The sequence below is a fragment of the Mobula birostris genome, chromosome 6 (assembly GCF_030028105.1).
Source record: "Mobula birostris isolate sMobBir1 chromosome 6, sMobBir1.hap1, whole genome shotgun sequence".
NCBI classification, from domain to species: Eukaryota; Metazoa; Chordata; class Chondrichthyes; order Myliobatiformes; family Myliobatidae; genus Mobula; species Mobula birostris.
This window is the reverse complement of record NC_092375.1, coordinates 53,896,669-53,920,280: the sequence shown is the minus strand read 5'-3', so window position 1 is coordinate 53,920,280 and position 23,612 is coordinate 53,896,669. Positions and strand designations below refer to the sequence as shown.

At 40.2% G+C, this 23,612-nt stretch overlaps 1 protein-coding gene across 1 annotated transcript in view; it reads right to left on the bottom strand.

Annotated features, from left to right (window-relative positions):
* The window catches only part of LOC140199789 (pleckstrin homology domain-containing family G member 4B-like), a 42,471-nt gene extending 19,556 nt beyond the window's left edge, over positions 1 to 22,915 (bottom strand). The window contains exons 1-5 of the mRNA XM_072262280.1: positions 22,827 to 22,915; positions 18,435 to 18,528; positions 14,115 to 14,206; positions 11,315 to 11,431; positions 798 to 896 (exon numbers count right to left, since the gene is read on the bottom strand). Coding sequence (XP_072118381.1) covers positions 798 to 896; positions 11,315 to 11,431; positions 14,115 to 14,120 — 222 coding nt within the window. The 5' untranslated portion in view covers positions 14,121 to 14,206; positions 18,435 to 18,528; positions 22,827 to 22,915. The remainder of the gene's footprint in view (positions 1 to 797; positions 897 to 11,314; positions 11,432 to 14,114; positions 14,207 to 18,434; positions 18,529 to 22,826) is intronic.
* Between the last annotated feature and the right edge of the window lie 697 nt (positions 22,916 to 23,612).

Sequence of the window (23,612 nt, the reverse complement as noted above, 5' to 3'; positions counted from 1 at the left end):
CAACACAACTTAAAAATGTGCTGGGGGCACATATTCCACCACCAACAACAATTAATTCTTGACATCCCAAAACTCTTCACTAGCTACATAGCACAAGTGAGGACACAATGGAATACTATCTACTGATAGTTGTGCTGTTCTAACAACACTCAAGAAACCCTAGCCACCACCATAAATATTCATCCCTCTGCTACATGCATTGTTGTCCCATGCCTGGGATACACCAACAGTAACTTTCAAACTTGTGACCTCTACCACTAGAAAATACAAGCTCCTGAATGCCTGAGAATATCACCCTTTCAAGTTCCCCTCCAAGCACAATGCATACTGACTTGAAAATGTAAGACTATTTCATCACTGTTGTTTGATCTAAGTTCTGACACTTCCTAGTGAACAGCACTGTGGGCATATATTCCTGAGAAAAACTGCAGCAGTCCAGGGAAATAGCTTATCGTCACCTTCTCAAAGCTAATGACAGTTGGACAATAAATACTGTCCTTGTCAGTAATCTCTAGATGCCAAAAATGAATGTATAAAAACATTTAGGCTTAATGCACATGAATACTTTAATCAAATAAACGATTATTTACAGTTTATTTGATTAAAGTTTATAAAATTAAAGAACTTAACTGCTGAATAGTGAAAACTACACTGACTTTATTAATATTCCATTAATATCAATATGTCATTATCCGTTGGAGGTCAAACACCTATCTGCAAAACTCTGGTTACAGTTCACAGGTTACTATAGGTGAAAATTATTAAAATGTTTTAGAACATAAAAATCTAACAATTACCTCAGTAGTTTCTGGCAGTTTACTTGATCTCAGGTTCACTATGTTACTTTGGATGAGAATATGTGCATCTTTACATCCCTGCATAAGCTGTTCCAGTTTCTGTAGGGACACAAAATTAATGAAAAGAATTTAAAATATACAACCTCAGTGCATTCTAAATATCTTCCAAGTGAAATAGAGAAAATTTTTAAAATTTGTCAGTTTTATCAAGTTCAAGTTTAATTGTCATTCAACAATACGCATGTATACAGCTAAACAAAATAGCATTCCTCCAGGCCCAAGATGCAAAACACAGTCACACACAGTACATATAGAAACATCACATAAAGTCACAAAATACTATTAGCACAGGTACATGAATGGCATGGCCTGAGGAATTACAGTTCATGGGATGTAGTCCTGGAGTCACATTTCTGCAAGAACAAGCATGTAGCAGTTCCTCATCCCCTGCAACCAAACATGAAAGCAGCCCAGTTTGTCTTCCATGGATTGTGTTAAGATTGTATTATACACATCTAGTTCTAGATAAAGTATTACTTTCGATAAATGTAACAATATTCATTCTGCTATTAATATTAGCTTTTCAGTGTTAATGAGTGAAACAACTGTTTGTAAACTATAAAATATACTGCATTGTGTAAGCAAATTGTTTGCTCATTCATTTGAAGGAAGAGACTGATAATAAAAAAGGAAGGTAGTTTTGGGAGGAAGGTACAGTACGTGTTTTACTTGGGTATTTGACAATGTCTCTTGGAAGACATAGTAGGGCATTTCCAGAATTATACCCATATTTGTTTTCAGCTTTTCCACAAGAAAATCACTACTGTAGAACATATATGCACCCTAACTGTACGTATACTGTCAGAAAGCATGGGATGGGAATATGATGTAAATGTGATTTGTTGCACAATAGCTCCATGTTCAGATTCTGATTTCACCAGTGCAAGATGCTGATTAAAGCTATACCTCCACCTCTTAAAGAGCTTTGCAGGGTTTAGTCAATAGGGTGTGTGTGTGTGTGTGTGTGTGTGTGTGTGTGTGTGTGTATGTATGTGTATGTGTATGTGTATGTATATATATATATATATATATATATATATAGTGTGTGTGTCTGTGGTATTCAGATAGCTATTTCACCTGCATACAGGAGGGTAACGTACCCACATAATGAAGTACTGTAATGGGTGCATTAAAGAGCTGCAACTTTAATTTTGTGTCAAGCCAGGAGCACATTCTCTCCAGCATGGAATTTATAGCTTGATAAATATCATTATTTGACAGCTCAATCAGCATAGACCTTCAGTCCAATTTCTCAGCTTCTTTTGCAGAACAAAGTACCCAACATCTGAATGTGGCAGTGGAAGCTTATACTTCTGCAATGCCAGCTTAAGTAAATATGCAAAATCAGCTTTCTTTTTATTATGACCCACAAAAACTCTGAAGTCATTGAGAAACTTTTACAGTTCAGCACATTTTGGGATGCAAGGGTGGGCTTACGTGGGGAGGATTTTTATCCCTTACCAAGTATGTCTTTTTATGAATGAGTAATACACGTTTCAAAATAGATTACTGATTCCAGATTCAAGGTTGTTTAATATCATTTCCAATACACAAGTGTAAAGAATGAAGTAATTGTTACTCCAGATCCGATACAGCATAAAAAAACAGCAAGATAAAGAACACAATAATAAAAAACATAATACACATAAATACATGATAGCTTCTATACACAGGTTGATTTAATGCCATACAGTGATGCTATGCTGTACATAAGGTGACCCTGACATGAGAAGTATTTATGGAGGGGGTTGTGGAGGGGTTGGTTAGTGGGTGGAGATGTTGATCAGCCTTACTGCTTGGGGAAGTAATTGCTTTTGAATCTGGTGGTCCTGGTATGTCTTCTCCCTGATGGGAGTGGGACAAACAGTCCACGAGTAGGGTGGGTGGGATCCTTTATGATATTACTGGCCCCTTATATATATGTCCTTGATGGGAGGTAGGCTGTTGCCAGTGATGCATTGGGCAGTTCTGACTACCCATTATAGTGCCTTCCCCTCCGCTGCAATACAGTTTCCATATCAAGCAGTGATGCAACATGTTAGGGTGCTCTCTACTGTGCATCTGTAGAAGGATGTGAGCCCATTCAGAAAGTAAAAGCATTGGTGAGCTTCTGTTATTGTGTAGGATGTGTTCTGGGATCATGAGAGGTTGTGAGAGACATCCACTCCCAGGAGTTTGAAACTGCTCACAGTTTCCACTGCTATGCTGATGACGTAAAAGAAGGGTGTGAGTGGTACATGTTCTCTTGAAGTTGATAACCAACTCCTGTGTCTTGTTGACATTGAGGAAAAGTGATTTGCCTGGCTTCAGGCCTCGAGCTCTTTGGGCTCCTCGTCATTATTGGTGATGAACCTCACCACTGTCGTGTCATCAGCTAACTTGATTACTTGGCTGTTTGGCCATGCAGTCATGTAACACCAATGTGTATAGCAATGGGCTCAGCATGAAGGCCGGGGTTCACTTGTGTTGAGGATGATGAAGATCTGCAATCCAATCTGCCCATACTATGATCAATTTAGTGTCATGTATGCATTGACACTCACTCTGCCCTCTCAGCGTACTTAAAGCATGTGCATACAAAGCATGTGGTACCATTCTAACCAATATCCTGGTCAGTGCAGATCAGACTAAATATGTGGGCTTCCAACTTCATGGAACTCTGAAAGCTTCATTCTAGTAAGGTAAATGTATAGTTTATCCTTATGCATTGTACCTATCACGCTTTTCAATTATTTTCCTAGTTTGCATTGAGTTAGAAGTTTACAATACAAGGCTAAATGAAGTTGTACAAATATTTTAATACCATTCGGGCTTATAAGATAATCACATTTTCCACCAGTAATTCCTGCTGGGGAACTGATCCTGCAATATTTACATAGAAACATAGAAAACCTACAGCACAATACAGGCCCCTCGGCCCACAAAGCTGTGCCGAACATGTCCTTGCCTTAGAACTACCTAGGCTTACCCATAGCCCTCTATTTTACTAAGCTCCATGTAGCCATCCAGGGTCTCTTAAAAGATCCCATCATTTCTGCCTCCACCGCCGCTACCGGCAGCCTATTCCACGCACTCATCACTCTCTGCGTAAAAAACTTACACCTGACAACCTCTGTATCTACTTTCCAAGCACCTTAAAACTATGCCCTCTCGTGCCAGTCATTTCAGCCCTGGGAAAAAGCCTCTGACTATCCACATGACCAATGCTTCTCATTATCTTGTACACCTCTATCAGGTCACCTCTCATCCTCCGTCACTCCAAAGAGAAAAGGCTGAGTTCACTCAACCTATTCTCATAAGGCATGTTCCCCAATCCAGGCAACATCCTTGTAAATCTCCTCTGCACCCTTTCTATGGTTTCTACGTTCTTCCTGTAGTGAGGCGACCAGAACTGAGCACAGTACTCCAAGTGCGGTCTGACCAGGGTCCTATATAGCTGCAACATTACCTCTTAGCTCCGAAACTCAATCCCACGATTGATGAAGGCCAATGCACCATATGCATTGGCCTTCTTAACCATAGAGTCAACCTGTGTAGCAGCTTTGAGTGTCTTAAGGACTTGAATCCCAAAATCCCTCTGATTCTCTACACTGCCAAGAGTCTTACCATTAATGGTATATTCTGCCATCATATTTGGCCTACCAAAATGAACCACTTGACACTTATCTGGGTTGAATTCCATCTGCCACTTCTCAGCCCAGTTTTGCATCCTATCAATGACCTGCTGTAATCTCTGACAGCCCTCCACACTATCCACAATACTCCGAACCTTTGTGTCATCAGTCTCTTTGAAGTAAGTATGTAAGGCACCAACAACAAATCTCAATGTTTATAGAACATAGAAATCCTACAACACAATACAGGCCTTTCGGCCCACAATGCTGTGCCGAACATGGACTTACTTTAGAAAATACCTAGGGTTATCCATAGTCCTCTATTTTTCTAAGCTCCATGTACCTATCCAAGAGTCTCTTAAAAGATCAAAAAAGGATCCTGGTAATATTTGTTATAGTTATACCATATAGTTATAACTATAGTTATAGAAACTGGGAGGTTGTCAGTATTTCAAATTTGACCAGTAGGGTGTGCTCTGAATCACTGACTGGAAGCCCCAATCTCACCAAACGATTGTGTGTCTGGTCTGGGACACCGTCATTATTATCTGTTTAACCTCAGTGGACTGGAACTGCTCCAAGAGTCTCAAATTATTGTTGGTAGCAAACAAAACTGTCCAAAGGTTACTACATTAAAATTCTTAATTTTTGTTTCAAGAATTCCTTTTAAGTATCTAATGGTTTGTTAATCTTGACATATTTAGATGTTTAGAAGCAGTATGAATTGAGACCATGCACTTTTGGCAGTGTTTTCATGATGCTCCTTGAGACAAGAACCTTGTGATGCAGTACCTTATTACAAAGAATCCTGTCACATATTTCCACAAGTTCCCACTAGGATAACTGCCATGCTAAATAAGTGACAAGACAACAATATTTGCCACTGATCATTACACCTGCCCCAATATTCCATTCTGTATTATAGAAACATAGAAAAACGTTGCGTCCTTTTCAAGGCGGTTAGTCCACCTTTGGTCCCCACCTGGCACTCAGCTCTCACCTGTGGCTCCCCGTAGCTGTTTGCATGCGACAGCGGCCACACCCCGGGCAACGGCTTCGACAAGCCAGCTAAACCGGGTGAGGGTAGCCGACGGGTCTCAAACCCTCGGTGTGATAGGGAGTTGTCTATCCCAGCATGTGAAGACAGACTCCGGCGGATTGAGCGGACGAGACCTATGGAAGGTCCAACGGTCAAGAAGGCGGTCTCTGCAAGCGTCGTGGAACGTGTAGAGCAGGACAAGACACAGAAGACGTCCTGGTCAGCCACTGCGCCTAGTCCCATCTCCAGCCATCTAGACTCTGTCTTGCCACTGGATCCAGATGGGAACTGGGAAGAGAGAGTGAGGCTGACGCTGCGCAACTCTCCCTCATTTAAATCCAAATCACGTGCTAGTCTCGACACCATCATAATGGTGTCGAGGTCCTCATCGACGTCAACGATGGACGAACAACAACAACAACAACAAAGAATCCTGTCACATATTTCCACAAGTTCCCACTAGGATAACTGCCACGCTAAATAAGTGACAAGACAACAATATTTGCCACTGATCATTACACCTGCCCCAATATTCATTCTGTATTATAGAAACATAGAAAAACGTACAGCACAATACACAAACACAAGGAAATCTGCAGATGTTGAAATTTCAAGCAACATACATAAAAGTTGCTGGTGAACGCAGCAGGCCAGGCAGCATCTCTAGGAGGAGGTACAGTCAACGTTTCGGGCCGAAACCCTTCGTAAGGACTAACTGAAAGAAGAGCTAGGAAGAGATTTGAAAATGGGAGGGGGAGGGGGAGGGGGAGATCCGAAATGATAGGACAAGACAGGAGGGGGAGGGATGGAGCCAAGAGCTGGACAGTTGATTGGCAAAAGGGAAATGAGAGGATCATGGGAAAGGAGGCCTAGGGAGAAAGAAAAGGGGGTGGGGGGGAGCCCAGAGGATGGGCAAGGGGTATAGTGAGAGGGACAGAGGGAGAAAAAGGAGAGAGAGACAAAGAATGTGTGTATATAAATAAATAAAGAATGGATGGGGTACGAGGGGGAGGTGGGGCATTAGTGGAAGTTTGAGAAGTCAATGTTCATGCCATCAGGTTGGAGGCTACCCAGACGGAATATAAGATGTTGTTCCTCCAACCTGAGTGTTGCTTCATCTTTACAGTAGAGGAGGCTGTGGATAGACATATCAGAATGGGAATGGGATGTGGAATTAAAATGTGTGGCCACTGGGAGATCCTGCTTTCTCTGGCGGACAGAGCGTAGGTGCTCAGCGAAATGATCTCCCAGTCTGTGTCGGATCTCGCCAATATATAGAAGGCCGCATCAGGAGTACCGGACGCAGTATATCCCCCCCAGCCGACTCACAGGCGGTGTCGCCTTACCTGGAAGGACTGTCTGGGGCCCTGAATGGTTGTGAGGGAGGAAGTGTAAGGGCATGTGTCGCACTTGTTCTGCTTACAAGGATAACTGCCAGGAGGGAGATCGGTGGGGAGGGATGGAGGGGACGAATGGACAAGGGAGTCGTGTAGGGAGTGATCCCTGCGGAAAGCAGAGAGAGGTGGGGATGAAAAGATGTGCTTAGTGGTGGGATCCCGTTGGAGGTGGCGGAAGTTACGGAGAATAATATGTTGGACCCGGAGGCTGGTGGGGTGGTAGGTGAGGACAAGGGGAACCCTATTCCTAGTGGGGAGGCGGGAGGATGGAGTGAGAGCAGACGTGCGTGAAATGGGGGAGATGTGTTTGAGAGCAAAGTTGATGGTGGAGGAAGAGAAGCCCCTTTCTTTAAGAAAGGAGGAGATGTCCTGGAATGAAAAGCCTCATCCTGAGAGCAGATGCGGCACTTCTCACCCTGTCTCTTGCAAAAATGCTATCCCCTTCTCGCAACTCTTCCGTCTCTGCCGCATTAGGGTTAGGGTTCCCTATGCCTCCTGTCCCATGATCCTCTCATATCCCTTTTGCCAATCAACTGTCCAGCTCTTGGCTCCATCCCTCCCCCTCCTGTCTTCTCCCATCATTTCGGATCTCCCCCTCCCCCTCCCATTTTCAAATCTCTTACTAGCTCTTCTTTCAGATAGTCCTGACGAAAGGCCTCGGCCCAAAACGTTGACTGTACCTCTTCCCAGAGATGCTGCCTGGCCTGCTGCGTTCAACAGCACAATACAGCCCCTTTGGCCCACAAAGCTGTGCCAAATATGTACCTACTTTAGAAATTACCTAGGGTTACCCTTCACCCTCTATTTTTCTAAGCTCTATGTACCTATCCAAGAGTCTCTTAGCAGATCCCAATGTATCTGCCTCAACCACCGTCACCATCAGCACGCACTCACCACTCCCTGCGTAAAAACATCTCCTCTGTACCTACTTCCAAGCACCTTAAAACAGTGCCCTCTCGTGTTAGCCATTTCAACCCTGGGAAAGAAGCCTCTGACTATCCACACGATCAATGCCTCTCATCATCTTATACACTTCTATCATGCCACCTCTCATCCTCCATTGTTTCTAGGAGAAAAGGCCGAGTTCACTCAACCTATTCTCAGAAGGCATGCTCCCCAATCCAGGCAACATCCTTGTAAATCTCCTCTACACCCTTGCTATGGTTTCCACATCCTTCCTGAAGTGAGGCGACCAGAACTGAGCACAGTACTCCAAGTGGGATCTGACCAGGGTCCTATACAGCTGAAACATTACCTCTCGGCTCTTGAACTCAACCCCACGGTTGATGAAGGCCAATACACCATATCTGTTCTTAACCACACAGTCAACCTGCACAGCAGCTTTGAGTGTCTTATGGTCTCGAACCCCAAGATCCCTCTGAACCTCCACACTGCCAAGAGTCTTAGCATTAATACTATACCTTGCCATCACATTTGACCTACCAAAATGAACCAGCTCACACTTATTTGGGTTGAACTCCATCTGCCACTTCTCAGCCCAGTTTTGCATCCTATCGATGTCCCGCTGTAACTTCTGACAGTCCTCCACACTATTCACAACACACCCAACCTTTGTGTCATCAGCAAATTTACTAACCCATCCTTCTACTTCCTCATCCAGGTCATTTATGAAATCACTAGAATGCTAATCTGCTTGCCTTTGTAAAGATAGCTATATGAGTCTTCCCAGTACAAAAGAGAGCATAATCTTTTACCGCTTTTCACCTCTTGCTATTTAAGAGAACAACATTTTTTTTATTAAGTGCAATCGTGAACAATAGCCAGATCAGAAATGCTGATCAAGTCAACTAGTTCCCAAAGAGAACTCTGATAGGTCAAACAGATGGTTCACTACTGCTCAGCGACAGAACACAAAAAAAAAATCATATGTACAATTAAGAAACATAAAAAATTGTAGAAAATACTGGAGTCATGATGAAGTCTGCTGGAGAGAGACATTTATACATATGCTATCCTCCATAATTCAAAGAGATTGAGGGATAAGTTTGCAGGGTGACAAAAGGTGGTAGGAGCACTTGGAGCTAAAAACTAATCCCTACTGGGAGAAAACAGCACCTGTTCTCGAGATATCTAACTGTACCAAGCAAAACACCATGAACAGAAGTAGTTAACAGTTAAAAATATTTGATATCTGTCACTAACCTGCATCTGAATATGTCAAATTAATTCCAATTATTAAAAAACTTTTTCATAAATACTACGTAAGGAAAAGGGAAAATATCAATGTGTCCCCATTCCCGATGATGATCTCAGTTTGAAACATTGACCCTTCACTCCTCTCCAAAGATGCTGCCTGACCTACTGAATTCCTGCAGCATTTTGTGTGTTACTAAAACAGTGGCATGCAAAACTTTGGGCACCCCTGTCAAAATTTCTGTTACTGTGAATAGTTAAGTGAGTAGAAGATGAACTGATCTCCAAAAGTCATAAAGTTAAAGCTGAAACATTCTTTTCAAAATTTTCAGCAAGATTAGTGTATTATTTTGCTTTGTACAATTTTAGAGTGACAAAAAGGAAAGGAGCACCATGCAAAAGTTTGGGCACCCCAAGAGATTTGAGCTCTCAGATAACTTTTACCAAGGTTTCAGACATTAATTAGCTTGTTAGGGCTATGGCTTGTTCACAGTCATCGTTAGGAAAGGCCAGGTGATGCAAATTTCAAAGCTTTATAAATATCCTGACTCCTCAAACTTTGTCCCAACAATCAGCAGCCACGGACTCCTCTAAGCAGCTGCTTAGCACTCTGAAAATTAAAATAAATGATGCCCACAAAGTAGGAGAAGGCTATAAGAAGATAGCAAGGCGTTTTCAGGTAGCCCTTTCCTCAGTCCGTAATGTAATTAAGAAATGGCAGTTAACAGGAACGGTGGAGGTCAAGTTGAGGTCTGGAAGACCAAGAAAACTTTCCAAGAGAACTGCTCATAGGATTGCTAGAAAGGCAAAGCAAAACCCCCATTTGACTGCAAAAGACCTTCAGGAAGATTTAGCAGACTCTGGAGTGGTGGTGCACTGTTCTACTGTGCAGTGACACCTGCACAAATATGACCTACACAGAAGAATCATCAGAAGAAAACCTTTCCTGCATCCTCACCACAAAATTCAGTGTCAGAAGCTTGCAAAGGAACATCTAAGCAAGCCTGATGCATTTTGGAAACAAGTCCTGTGGACTGATGAAGTTAAAATAGAACTTTTTGGCTGCAATGAGCAAAGGTATGTTTGGAGAAAAAAGGGTGCAGAATTTCATGAAAAGAACACCTCTCCAACTGTTAAGAATGGGGGTGGATCGATCATGTTTTGGGCTTGTGTTGCAGCCAGTGGCACGGGGAACATTTCACTGGTAGAGGGAAGAATGAATTCAGTTAAATACCAGCAAATTCTGGAAGCAAACATCGCACAATCTGTAAAAAAGCTGAAGATGAAAAGAGGATGGCTTCTACAACAGGATAATGATCCTAAACACATCTCAAAATCCTCAAGAGGCGCAAGCTGAAAGTTTTGCCATGGCCCTCACAGTCCCCCGACCTAACCTTCATCGAAAATCTGTGGATAGACCTCAAAAGAGCAGTGCATGAATCTCACAGAACTAGGAGCCTTTTGCAAGGAAGAATGGGCGAAAATCCCCCAAACAAGAATTGAAAGGCTCTTAGCTGGCTACCGAAAGCAATTACAAGCTGTGATACTTGCCAAAGGGGGTGTTACTAAGTACTGACCATGCAGGGTGCCCAAACTTTTGCTTTGGGCCCTTTTCCTTTTTTGTTATTTTGAAACTGTAAAAGATGGAAATAAAGTAATCTTGCTTAAAATATTAAAGAAATGTGTCATCTTTAACCTTATGTGTTCTGGAAATCAGGTCATCTTTTACTCACTTAGCTATTCACAGTAACAGAAATTTTGACCAGGGGTGCCCAAACTTCTGCATGCCACTGCATGCCCTTTGTTTGTCCAGAAAAGGTATTACAGCATTTGCACCAATAGTATTTTTTTTTGTTAATGCACTATTGCTGAATGTGCAGGAATTGAATCCAACCCCTCAGATACTGTACAATGGCCAGTCAAACTTCTTTTATCACACTATCTTCATAATTTGATAGGACTTATCATGCAAGGTATTTTTCTATCTTCAATTGCCTGCATTTGTGGAATCTGAGTACTGTATTGAATCTAAATTACTGAGTACAGTTTTGATTTCCACTTGTCTTACTTCATGGTGAAGCTATGTCTGCTGTCAACAATGAACAGACACCACTAATCATAAGGTATGTCAAATGGTTCATATATTTTTTCCCTTAAGTCTTGGCTGTTTAATTACATTGTAAACTCATCTTAATTTGGTGGTTACATTCAGCATCTAATTTGCATCAAATAATATACTCAACTGGCACTCACCATACGAAAGCAAACCCAGCTACTGTGACAGTAGGGGAAAGTTCCATCAAGTTCTGGTGGCAGCTGATTGCTTTCTATGTGTTTATGTAGTGACTTCAATGAAGTCAGAGTTTCAAACTGCACAGAAAAAAAGAGATTTTATTTAACGGGAATTTGTTTAAAAGCTTATTTCAGTAACATAAATAAAAGCAGTGAAACAATTCCTTTCATCTGACTGAAAGAAATTGTCATAAAGATCATAGGACAATGTGATAGTTTGGAGCATAAGAATACCAACATGCTTCAAAGGTGCGATTTATGCTGTGAATTCTCATGTTGTAAGTTACTAGTCGAGTGAGGTATTGGGCTGAGGCCAGATACTTTACCCACAAGTGAGGAAAGCGTGGGAATAGATGGGTCAGTAAAAGTCACAGACAACAATAGCAACCTACTGAAGAGTGGTTTTCCCTCAATGGTTTCAGGTGACAGGATATTGGGCAATAAATCCACAACAGTGAATAGAGATTAACCATTTTAAGGTATCTATTTATTTTGGCAAGAACATTGCTATGTAGTTATCATTACTTCTATGCATTATTTTTGATCGTTTTGTGCAAAGAAAATCATTATAGAATGATTTATAATTAGAATTTGCAGAATAATTTCAGCATAATGTGGGATATAGAGTTTAGGATATTCCAGATATGATAAACTATGCAATTAATACTGCTTTATTTAATGAAAAACTTAACGTGACCATTTTAGTGCTCTGTATATCTATAAACGGCTATAGGTGAGATGCTGCATGAGGACTAAACCTAAGTGGATAGGTTTCATGATGATGAGGTTGATTTAAGGAGGATATTTATACTCCTGTGTAACAAGTATTTGAAGGCTAGCTGCTGATGTGCAGTTTTGTATTGAAGGTACCTGGTTTACAGGATTTTCAAGATATTCATCAGTCAGGATATGAACAAATAATACAGTTAAAAAGACAGTATCAACTCATATTTGGTGGGCTTGTTGTGAAATCAGCAGCAACATTGTGCTCCCCAACAAGGTCATATACAAACTAAGACAACATCCAGAACTGAAGGAAGCTATAGAAATAGCTATAAGCATAAAATGAAAATTAAAGAGTTAGGGGCAAGGTGAAGCTAACGTGGATCAACAATGTCAGAGGCAGCAGATCTATTTAACTAGGTTAATTTAACAAGATTAATGATTTTACATTTTTCCACAGATTATTTATACATATTATTTGTTATCTTTCCCCAAATACATATGCCTGAGTACAGGGCTACGGTAGGAAACTTTGTCACATGGTGTGAGCAGAATTATCTGCAGCTCAATGTGAAAAAGACTAAGGAGCTGGTGGTAGACTTGAGGAGAGCTAAGGTACCGGTGACCCCTGTTTCCATCCAGGGGGTCAGTGTGGACATGGTGGAGGATTACAAATACCTGGGGATACGAATTGACAGTAAACTGCACTGGTCAAAGAACAATGAGGCTGTCTACAAGAAGGGTCAGAGCCGTCTCTATTTCCTGAGGAGACTGAGGTCCTTTAACATCTGCCGGATGATGCTGAGGATGTTCTACAAGTCTGTGGTGGCCAGTGCTATCACGTTTGCTGTTGTGTGCTGGGGCAGCAGGCCGAGGGTAGCAGACACCAACAGAATCAACAAACTCATTCGTAAGGCCAGTGATGTTGTGGGGATGGAACTGGACTCTCTGACGGTGGTGTCTGAAAAGAGGATGCTGTCTAAATTGCATGCCATTTTGGTCAATGTCTGCCGTCCACTACATAATGTACTGGGTGGGCACAGGAGTACATTCAGCCAGAGACCCATTCCACCGAGATGCAACACAGAGCGTCATAGGAAGTCATTCCTGCCTGTGGCCATCAAACTTTACAACTCCTCCCTTGGATGGTCAGACACCCTGAGCCAATAGGCTGGTCCTGGACTTATTTCATAATTTACTGGCATAATTTACATATTACTATTTATGGTTCTATTACTATTTATTATTTATGGTGCAACTGTAACGAAAACCAATTTCCCCCAGGATCAATAAAGTATGACTATGACTTTCATCAATTAAAACTGGAATTCAAACTACTGATGAGTTAAACAGAGGGTAATAAATGTTTTATTTGAGAATCACAGAACAACAGAATATTTAGGACACAGGGTGGTAATTAGCCAGTTGATAAAGGTAAATCTCATCCAAACCTCCTGCATTAGTTCTGTTGGACGGCAGGTTAGGATGCCTCAAGTATACATCAAATAATCTTTAAATATGTTGAGGGTTGTTGTCTCTATCACTCCTAAAGGCAAAGAGCTCCTGACCCCTATACAAAACAAAAATAATTTTTTCCCTCTAATTCTTTGACCTGCTACTTTAAATCTATGTTGACCTAGTTTTGGACTTCTTTATGAGGTGAAATAAGCAATCACACTTTATTCTATCTAGGCCTGTAATAATTTTATAGAATTCAAATTGGTTTCCCATGTTCCAAAGGAAGCTGGGAATGTGTACAGCTTTAGAGTCACATCCCTGCGCCTATGTTTTCTAACTTAGGTAATAAAGCAAAACATTCTGGATTACATCATTTTTTTAAATTGTTTCATTAATAAATGTCCTGCCATTTTTAAGGATTTGCAAAACTACTTCCCAAGAATTCTTTGTTCTCCATATCTCAATTTCATGATGCAACTGTACGGCTGGCATATTATTATGGGCCTATTTTACTTTCTATGGGGACATAAATCAAGTCTCAATAATATTTATTAATGAACATTTTTGATATTATATATACCTGCATGGAAGTTGGTTTCTCAAAGCGGAATACATGGTCTCGTTCAACCAGCAGCAAAACAATATGGACGGAGTTGGGAAGTCCTGCGTGTCCTGTAAAGAAGTATGAAACATAGTCAATGTAATGTAGCGGATGTGCATTCCACATTCTAAGAATGTGCATTCTTTTCAGAAGTTTTTTGTAAAGGACTACATACATTTCAGCACATAAATTCAGGCTGATGCTCCTGTGGAATACAGTAAGTAGCATGGTTTTAAAGGTGTCATTAACTCAAATACAATGTTATATAGAAATCATGGTTACATTATCAGCTGAGCATAAAGTTCCCAAGAAACTATTTCAAAGAAAAGCAAGCTAGTCATTCACAGTGTTACATGTAACTATCCTTTAGTCAACCTTTCTAAAATTGTTATTTCTGGGAAAATGTTGTGCACAGATTGGCTGCCATTTGTCCTACAAAAATGAACCTCATTGGCCAAACAGTACTTTAAGGTATCCTCAAAGTGACACCAAGACGACTAAGCTGAATACAAATCCTTCTTTAAGACAATTGCTATCAAACACTTTGGTTTATAAAATAAGAGTCAATGGCAGAAAAAGAATTACTTAAATAACTTTCACTTTGTTTCACTAACACTGTGAAGCCCTTAACAACATAAACTTGTACACAAAGCTATTATAAAGCATTTTATTATATATAAAATGAATTACATGTAGTTACATATAATTATATATAGTTCAGCATTAAAACTAAGGGTGTCACCTCTGTCAAATACTGAAGGAGAAGTTCAGTGTTAATATCTTCTGGATGAGATGCAATTATGTTCACTTTAAAAGAAGTCCTTGATATCATGCAATTGTCCACTATTTAGAAAATTAATTTCAAGTGTGAGGCAATAATTTTGAGAAATATAAATCTAAGCTCATAGAAAAGATTCAAAGGGAACCCAAGTACTGAGTGCAGGTGTTCACGATAACTTATACTGACATTTATAGTGAGGAGAAGTAAAATAATCTCAATTCCCAATGAACTATCTCTGCAAAAAAATGCTCCCAATATTTTCTGCCCTCTTCACACTATTGAAGAAGCAGGGAAATTTCTATCATCCCCATGAAACTTTTTTTTGATGTCAAGAAGTGTAAATGTTGGGAAGTTTCTAAAACACAGCACAGCTATGTGTTTGCCACCTAATAAATTATATAAATAATCAATTTCTTGAAAGTTGACAGAATTAATATAAATATATGATATGGCTCTAACAAGAAAGTTCTCAGCAGCAGCTATCTATGGTCACTTAACATTTTATCTTACAAATCCAGTGATTCATTGAGATAGTACAAAGCATGAATGACACTTTGGAACTTCATTGTTTATGTAATTCATTAATACTTTACAAAGTGCAGTTACACCAATTTATTGCAGAGCTAAAATACTTTTGTTGCAAAATATTGATAGCACTGCATTCTAAATAATTAGCAGACTACGCTAGTTAACTTCATATTTGAAAAGGTCTATCACACTTACACACTAAAACATAAAAAAGTCTCACAAAAGAACAAGACAAAAGAAATTCAGGTTTCCGTAATTTCGCTTTACTTAAAACTACTCATTCTAATCCTTCTAACAAACTGTCTGCTCTCTCCTTTTTCAAGCACTTATCTGTTTAAAAGGACTTAATATTACATGCTCCAATTACCTTAATGGAAAACATTCTAACATTTTTGTTGTATAATTTTGTTTTTACTGCATATCCCTATTAGAACTCATCACTATTAGAGTAACAAATAGTTACCTCCAAAACAGGTTATAATATTAAAAACATGTCAGCTTATTTCTATGAATGTATTTCATCAAAAATGTTTTCTGGAGTTTTGTGCTCATTCATAATTGTATTACTTCATTTTGTATTTTGTTTTACAAAAATTCAGTGCACCCTCTGAATAAAATGTTCTTCAATATCATTCCTATATCCAGAATGTTGTAGAGACTAAAAGGTTAAGTGATAAGAACAGATTAGATTTGTGTTTCCTTGAGTATATGAAATGAAATGCTTCTGCAAGGCTTGGTCTTGCAAAAGGTTCACCTAACTTGAGATCGCAGTTCCCTCTAAGCTAGGCGAGCATGCGGCCATGCAGTAACGGAATGTTAAAATTGCTGCATAGCTGGAATTTCCTTTTATATAGGGTAATGCTAATATAATTTTGAAATTATTCTTACTCAATGTCAGCAAGACCAAGGAGCTGATTATTGACTTCAGGAGAAAGAAACCAGAGGTCCATGAGCCAGACTTCATTGGAGGATCAAAGCGGGAGAGGGTCAGCAACTTTAAATTCCTCTGTGTTATTATTTCAGAGGAATTGTGCTGGGTCCAGCACACGTGCAATTACAAAGAAGCACAGCAGCACCTCTATTCCTTGGGAGTTTGCAAATATTCAGCATGACATCTAAAACTTTGACAAACTTCTACAGATGCGAAGTGGAGAGTAAATTAACTGGCTACATCACTGCTGTGTATGGAAACACCAATGACCTGAACAGAACATTCTACAAAAATTAGTGGATATGGCCCAGTCCATCATGGGTAAAGCACTCCCCACCATCAAGCACACCTACATGAAGTGTTGTCACAGAGAAGTAACATTCATCATCATGGACCCCCACTAGCCCAGACATACTCTCATCTCACCTCTGCCATCAAGAAGGTGGTACATGAGCTTCAGGACTCACACCACCAGGTTCAGGACCAGTTATTATCCCGAAACCATCAGGCTTTTGAACGATAGAGGATAACTTCACCCGCCCTATCATTGAAATGTTCCCACAACCTATGGACTTGCACAGTTTGTTGTATTTTGCACACCGATTGAACGCCCAAGTTGGTGCAGTCTTTCATTGATTCTATTATGGTCTCGTCTTGGTCCGAAACGTTGACTGCTTATTCATTTCCATGGATGCTGCCCGACCTGCTGCATTCCTCCTGCATTTTGCATGTGTTGTTTTGGATTTCTAGCATGTGCAGACTTTCTTGTGTTTATGGTTATTATTCTAATACGATTTTATTGAGTATGCCGGTAAGAAAATGAATCTCATACATACATACATATACTTTGAACTTTGAAATCTATCATGAACTACCCTGTAAATATGTGTTAATTAATATAATCCATATTTTATCTAAATAATAAGTGGACCACAAACTTTACTTTGAAACATTTTAGAGCTTCAATGTATTTATTGTTGGATTTGGAGTAGGCGAGAGGAGGGGAGCTTGAAGCCAGGAGCAGATGGGCAGTGATTTGGCCACCACTGCCATCCCACCAACTGGAAAGTGTTGTGGTTAAGGGTCGAAACATTCTGTGAAGGTTGGGAACCACCTGATGACATTGGCTTCTCGCTGAAGGCTATGGTTACCTTATAAGGTAACTGGAGAATACACCCTAACAGGTGTATGTAACAAGCAAATATTGTCAATGTTTCAAGTTACAACACTTACAAATTGTAACAATAAACAGAAGTCAGTAGCTTATTGTTAATAAACCACTGGCCCAATGAACAGTGACGCCGTCTAGTCAAAACATTTTACTTTTGCCATTGTGCCTGTCAGTTATTTTTGTCCGCCTGACATCATTTACCTGTGTTGTGAACTGTGATTTATGTTTGTTTGATGTGTATATTACAAAAACAAACATTTAAAGTGTCCCACAGTTTTCTGGGTTTGTAAAAATTTCCTGCTCAGAGCAATGTTCGCGTAGCTATATACTGTATATATTTTTAAAAAAATATAGTCAATGTTACCCTGGGACTTCAACGTTAATGAACCATGGGCACTCAGCTATTTCAATCTTTTGGCCACAGCCAGCATCAATCAAGTCCACCACAGACGATTCAAAAGAGTTGTGAAGAATTCACCCTGAATTTTGTAAACCTATTTTGCAAAGGGCAAAAGCTCCTACAAGTTGTATAGATTCAAAATTTCTCCTAATTGCATATCAATACCTAAGACAAAGGTGCAAGCTTTTAATTTCCTTGTAAGGGGAATACAAATGCAAAGTACTTTCTTTTGATTCACTTGTGCCTATAAGGCAGAGCCTTTACCATTGAGTTATACAGAATATTGGTATTCTGTACATGTTTAGCGTTAGATTAAAGTGGCTAAAACTGGCTATTTTTAGAAAGAGCTTTGGTTAATTGCTTGACATATTTCTATTGTACAATCCGTAACCTAAAACTAATTTAAATACTACAAGAAAACCAGAACAAAGATTTAGAAACTGGGCACTTTTCAAGATTTAACAAATTACAAATTTAAAATTCATCACCTGCAAGATATTGAAAGCTTTAAATAATGCTGACACAGGGGAGCAATGCCGTGCATCCACTAAAATGGTCAGTCCTGCACTCTGGGTTTCTTGTCTGAAACATGAAGCAAAAATAGTAAATGATATAAGAGCTTTACCCATATTAACAGATTACTTTGTTGACAACATTAACAAACATCTATAGGGTGGCAGATTCTAGAATGTGCAATAATAAGGTTGTTGTGATGGAAGATTTTAACATTCCTAATATTGACTGACATCTTCTTAGAGCAAGGGGTTCAGATGAGGTGGAGTTTGTTAGGTGTGTTCAGGGAAGTTCCCTGACACAATATGTAGATAAGCCAACTAGAGGAGAGGCTGTACTTGATCTGGTATTGGGAAAAGAACCTGGTCAGGTGTCAGATGTCTCAGTGGGAGAGCATTTTTGGAGGTAGTGATAAAAACTCTGTCTCTTTTACCAGAGAGCTGGAGAGCGATAGCAGCAGACTATTTGGGAAAACATTTAATTGGGGTAGGGGGAAATACAATGCTATTAGGCAGGAACTTGGGAACATAAATTGAAGCAGATGTTCTCAGGTAAACGAGTGGCAAATGTTCAGGGAACATTTGCATGGCATTCTGCTTAAGAATGAAACTAGGAGAGCTAGAAGGAGCTATGAGAAGCAGGATTAAGGAAAACCCCAAGGCATTCTACAAGTATGTGAAGAGCAAAAGGTTGAGTGTGTGAGAATAGGGCCAATCAGGTGCGATAGTGGAAATGTGTGCATGGAGACAGAGGAGGTAGCGGAGGTACCTAATGAATACTTTGCTTCAGTATTCTCCAGGGAAAAGGACCTTGGCAATTGTGGAGATGACTTATAGTGGACTGAAACACTGGAGCATATAGAGGTTAAGAAAGTGGATGTGCTGGAGCTGTTGAAAAGCATTAAGTTAGATAAGTCGCTGGAACCGGATGAGATATACCCCAGTCTACTGTGGGAAGCAAGGGAGGAGATTGCTGAGCCTCTGGCAATGATCTTTGCATCATCAATAGGGATGCGAGAAGTAGCAGAGGATTGGAGGGTTGAAAATGTTGTTCCTTTGTTCAAAAAAAGGGAGTAGAGATAACCCAGGAAATTATAGACCAGTGAATCATACTTCAGTGGTGGGAAAGTTGTTGGAGAAAACCCTGAGAGGCAGGATTTATGAGCATTTGGAGAGACATAATCTGATTAGCGATAGTCAGCATGGCTTTGTAAGGGCAGCACGTGCCTTACGAGCCTGATTTAATATTTGAGCATGTAACTAAACACATTGATGAAGGTAGAGTAGTGGATGTAGTGTATATAGATTTTTTTAAGGCATTTGATAAGGTTCCCCATGCAAGGCTCCTTCAAAAAGTAAGGGGGCATGGGATCCATGGAAACCTTGTTTTGTGGATCCAGAACTGGCTTGCCCACAGAAGGCAAAGGATGGTTGCAGATGGTTCGTATTCTGCATGGAGGTCAGCAGGGATTTGTTCTGGGAACCCTCCTCTTTTTGATTTTTATAAATGACCTGGATGAAGAAGTAGAAGGGTGGGTTAGTAAGTTTGCTGATGACACAAAGGTTGGGGGTGTTGTGGATAGTCTGAAGAGTTGTCAGAGGTTACAGCGGGACATCGACAAGATGCAAAACTGGGCTGAGAAGTGACAGATGGAGTTCAACCCAGATAAGTGTGAAGTGGTTCATTTTGGTAGGTCAAATTTGAAGATAGAATATATTATTAATGGTAAGGCTCTTGGCAGTGTGAAGGATCAGAGAGATCTTGAGGTCCATGTCCATAGGACACTCAAAGCTGCTGCGCAGATTGACAGTGTGGTTAAGAAAGCATATGGTGTGTAGGTATTCATCAACCATGGGATTGAGTTCAAGCACCATGAGGTAATGTTACAGCTAGATAAAACCTTTGTCAGACCCCATTTGGAGTACCGTGTTCAGTTCTGGTCACCTCACTACAGGAAGAATGTGGATACTATAGAAAGAGTGCAGAGGATATTTACAAGGATGTTGCCTGGATTGGAGAGCGTGCCTTATGAGAATAGGTTGAGTAACCTTGGCATTTTCTCCTTAGGGCAACGGAGGATGAGAGGTGATGTGATAGAAGTGTATAAGATGATGAGAGGCACTGATCGTGTGGATAGCCAGAGGCTTTTTTCCAGGATAAAGTGGCTTACACAAAGGGGCATAGTTTTCAATGCTTATAAGTAGGTATAGAGGGGATGTCAGGGGTAAGCTTTTTACACGGAGAGTGGTGGGTACATGTAATGCACTGCCAGCAAAGGTGGTGGAAGCGGATACAATAGGGTCTTTGAAGAGACTCTTAGGTAGGTACACGAGCTTAGAAAAATAGAGGCCTCTACAGTAGGTAATTCTAGGCAGTTTCATAGTCAGCACAACATTGTGGGCTGAAAGGCATGTAATGTGTTGTATGTTTCTATGTTCTATATAATGACCTTAGGAAGCTTTTCACAATTTCACACAATCTTTTGAGAGAGGCCAAATAATGTGCACTAGTATAACATGAAATAAAAATAGATATACAGTTAATTTCTCAGGGAGTCTTGAATAGAAAATCTTAATCTGTTAATTTACCTGTTTACAAAGAACAAACCTTTATTGGAGTGTAATAAACACTGCATTTTATTTGCTAAAATGTAATTTCAATAGGTCAAATCAAAGTAGAACTTTCAGGACACTGTAATATGAAAATCCCATATTTATGTCATGATTAAGTACTTAACTTTTTCTCACAGTATTTATTCATAGTTCAACTAACCCCAATAACAATAATAGCGAATGCAAATTGGTTTACTATTGTCAAATAAACGGAGGTACAGTGAAAAACCTGTCTTGTACCCCATCCATACAGATCAATTCATTATAACACAGCATTGACGTATTATAAGGTAAAACGACAATAAAGTGCAGAATAGTGTCACAATATAGAGAAAGTTCAGTACAGATAAACAGTCAAACCGAGGTAAATTTTAATGCCAAGAGTCTATCATATTATTCTAAAGAATGGTTCAATAGTTTTGTAATAGCAGGATAGAAGCTGTCTTTTAGCTTGATGAAAGACTAGGCCTTTGTACCTTTGCACTGATGGCAATGGGGTGAGTGAGGTATTTGATTATACTGGCTGCTTTACTGAGGCAGTGAGATGTGGCTAAAGTACATGGAGGGGAGTCTGATTTCTGTGATGTGCAGAGTTGTTTCTACAACTCTCTGCAGCTTCTTGCAGTCATAGGCAGAGAGGCAGCCATATCGAAGATGCTTTCTATGGTCTTTTGCTTAAGCCGATCATCCCTACCGGAGCATCGGCCGCCTGCAGCAGCTTGCCAGAGTCCTCTGTTCTGTGCCGAAAGGAGGTCAATGCAGCTTCAGCTTTCGCCACACAACCTTATACATCTTCTAGGTGAAGACTCTTTCTCTCCCAGGAATGAGGTCTTTGAAGCTTCTGTAGGAATTTCTGTAACACTGTTCTTTACATGATAGGGTTACCAGCAACATGCCTAACCCTCCTCCTTTTGCAGCGTGGCTTGGGTGGAATTGCTTTCTATGATGAATTTGTCAAAACTGATGGATATTCAAAATATGTTCATATGGTTAAAATTGTGCCAATTGCAGAGACATTGATGAAATTCTCAGGTGGTTATTCATTTATTTCTTTGTATCTTCACCATATTTCTGGTGTATCTACAAATGAGAGTCCTTCTCTCCAATTTTCCCCCTTTTTTCTGGGATTCTACAGTTCTATAAAACTCTAACGTGGTCCCAACATATCGATGCAGCTGCAAAGGCGGCAAGACAATGGCTATATTTCATTAGCAGGAGTTTGAGGATGTTTAGTTTGTCACCTAAAACACTTAAAAACTTCCACAGATGTACCGCGGAGAGCAATCTGACAGGCAGCATCACTGTATGGTATAGGGGGGTGCGCGCGGGGCTATTGCACAGGATCGAAAGTAGCTACAAAAAGTTGTAAAATTAGTTAGCTTCATCATGGGCACTGGACTCCATAGTATTCAAGACACCTTCAAAGAGCAATGCCTCAGAAAGGCAGCATCCATTATTAAGGAATCCCATCACCCAAGACATGCCCTGTTCTCATTGTTACTGTCGGGAAGGAGATACAGATGCCTGGAGGCACACAATTAATGAGTCAGGAACAGCTCCTTCCCCTCTGCCATCCGACTTCTAAATGGACATTGAACCCATGAGCACTACTGTTATTATTTCTGTTTTTCCACTACTATTTTTAATTACTTAAAAAAAGTGCGTGTGTGTGTGTGTGTGTGTGTGTGTGTGTGTCTGTGTCTAAACATTCAATTCAACTACCGCAGTGCAATACAAATAAAACTGTTTGAATACCTGGGAAGACTATAAAAGTAGACAAGGAGACACACAAGTTCAGGTATGTTGCAATATGGATTCAGCCAAACGGTATTCCTCGTTGTTACTATTACCACTCCACGACCAGATCTATCTCTGGCTCCTGAAACAAAATAAAGCATTATGCAATTTACTTTGTTCCAAAAAATCAATCTGTACATCTATCTTTGAAGAAAATGTATACTTCAAATAATGGTTATAAGTGACCTGGTCTGCTATTTCCATAGATAACAGTTTGATCTCTTTTACACATTCTTTAACTCTAAGAAAACCTGAAGGATAAATTAAAGAACATCAAATTGCATGGGAAAGCAAGCAACATCCATGGGAAAGGAACATGAAGAATCATCATCATCAGGTGCCGTGCCCAGTTTGAGCTTTGACTGCCATGGCCCACACACTCCTGTTTCAGGTCAAGTGGATCAACTCATTGGCATTCATTTCCAGTCCTCTGGCTGCTGTCTCCATCATCATTGGACTTTGTCTTCCTCTTGCTTCCTTCCCTTCAATCTTTCCCATAATTACCGTGCATTCTAACTCCTCTTTCCTAATCACATGTCCAATGAAGTTACATCGCCATTTCATGATCTCATACATTATTTCTCTTTTTGTGTTTGCTCTGTTCATGACATCCTCATTAGATATTCGTTTCATCCATGATATTCTTTGCATCCTCCTCAAAAACCACATCTCTGCTGCTTCAATTCGTTTCCTCATGTTACTAGATATCGTCCAACATTCTGAGCCATATAACATAACTGGATA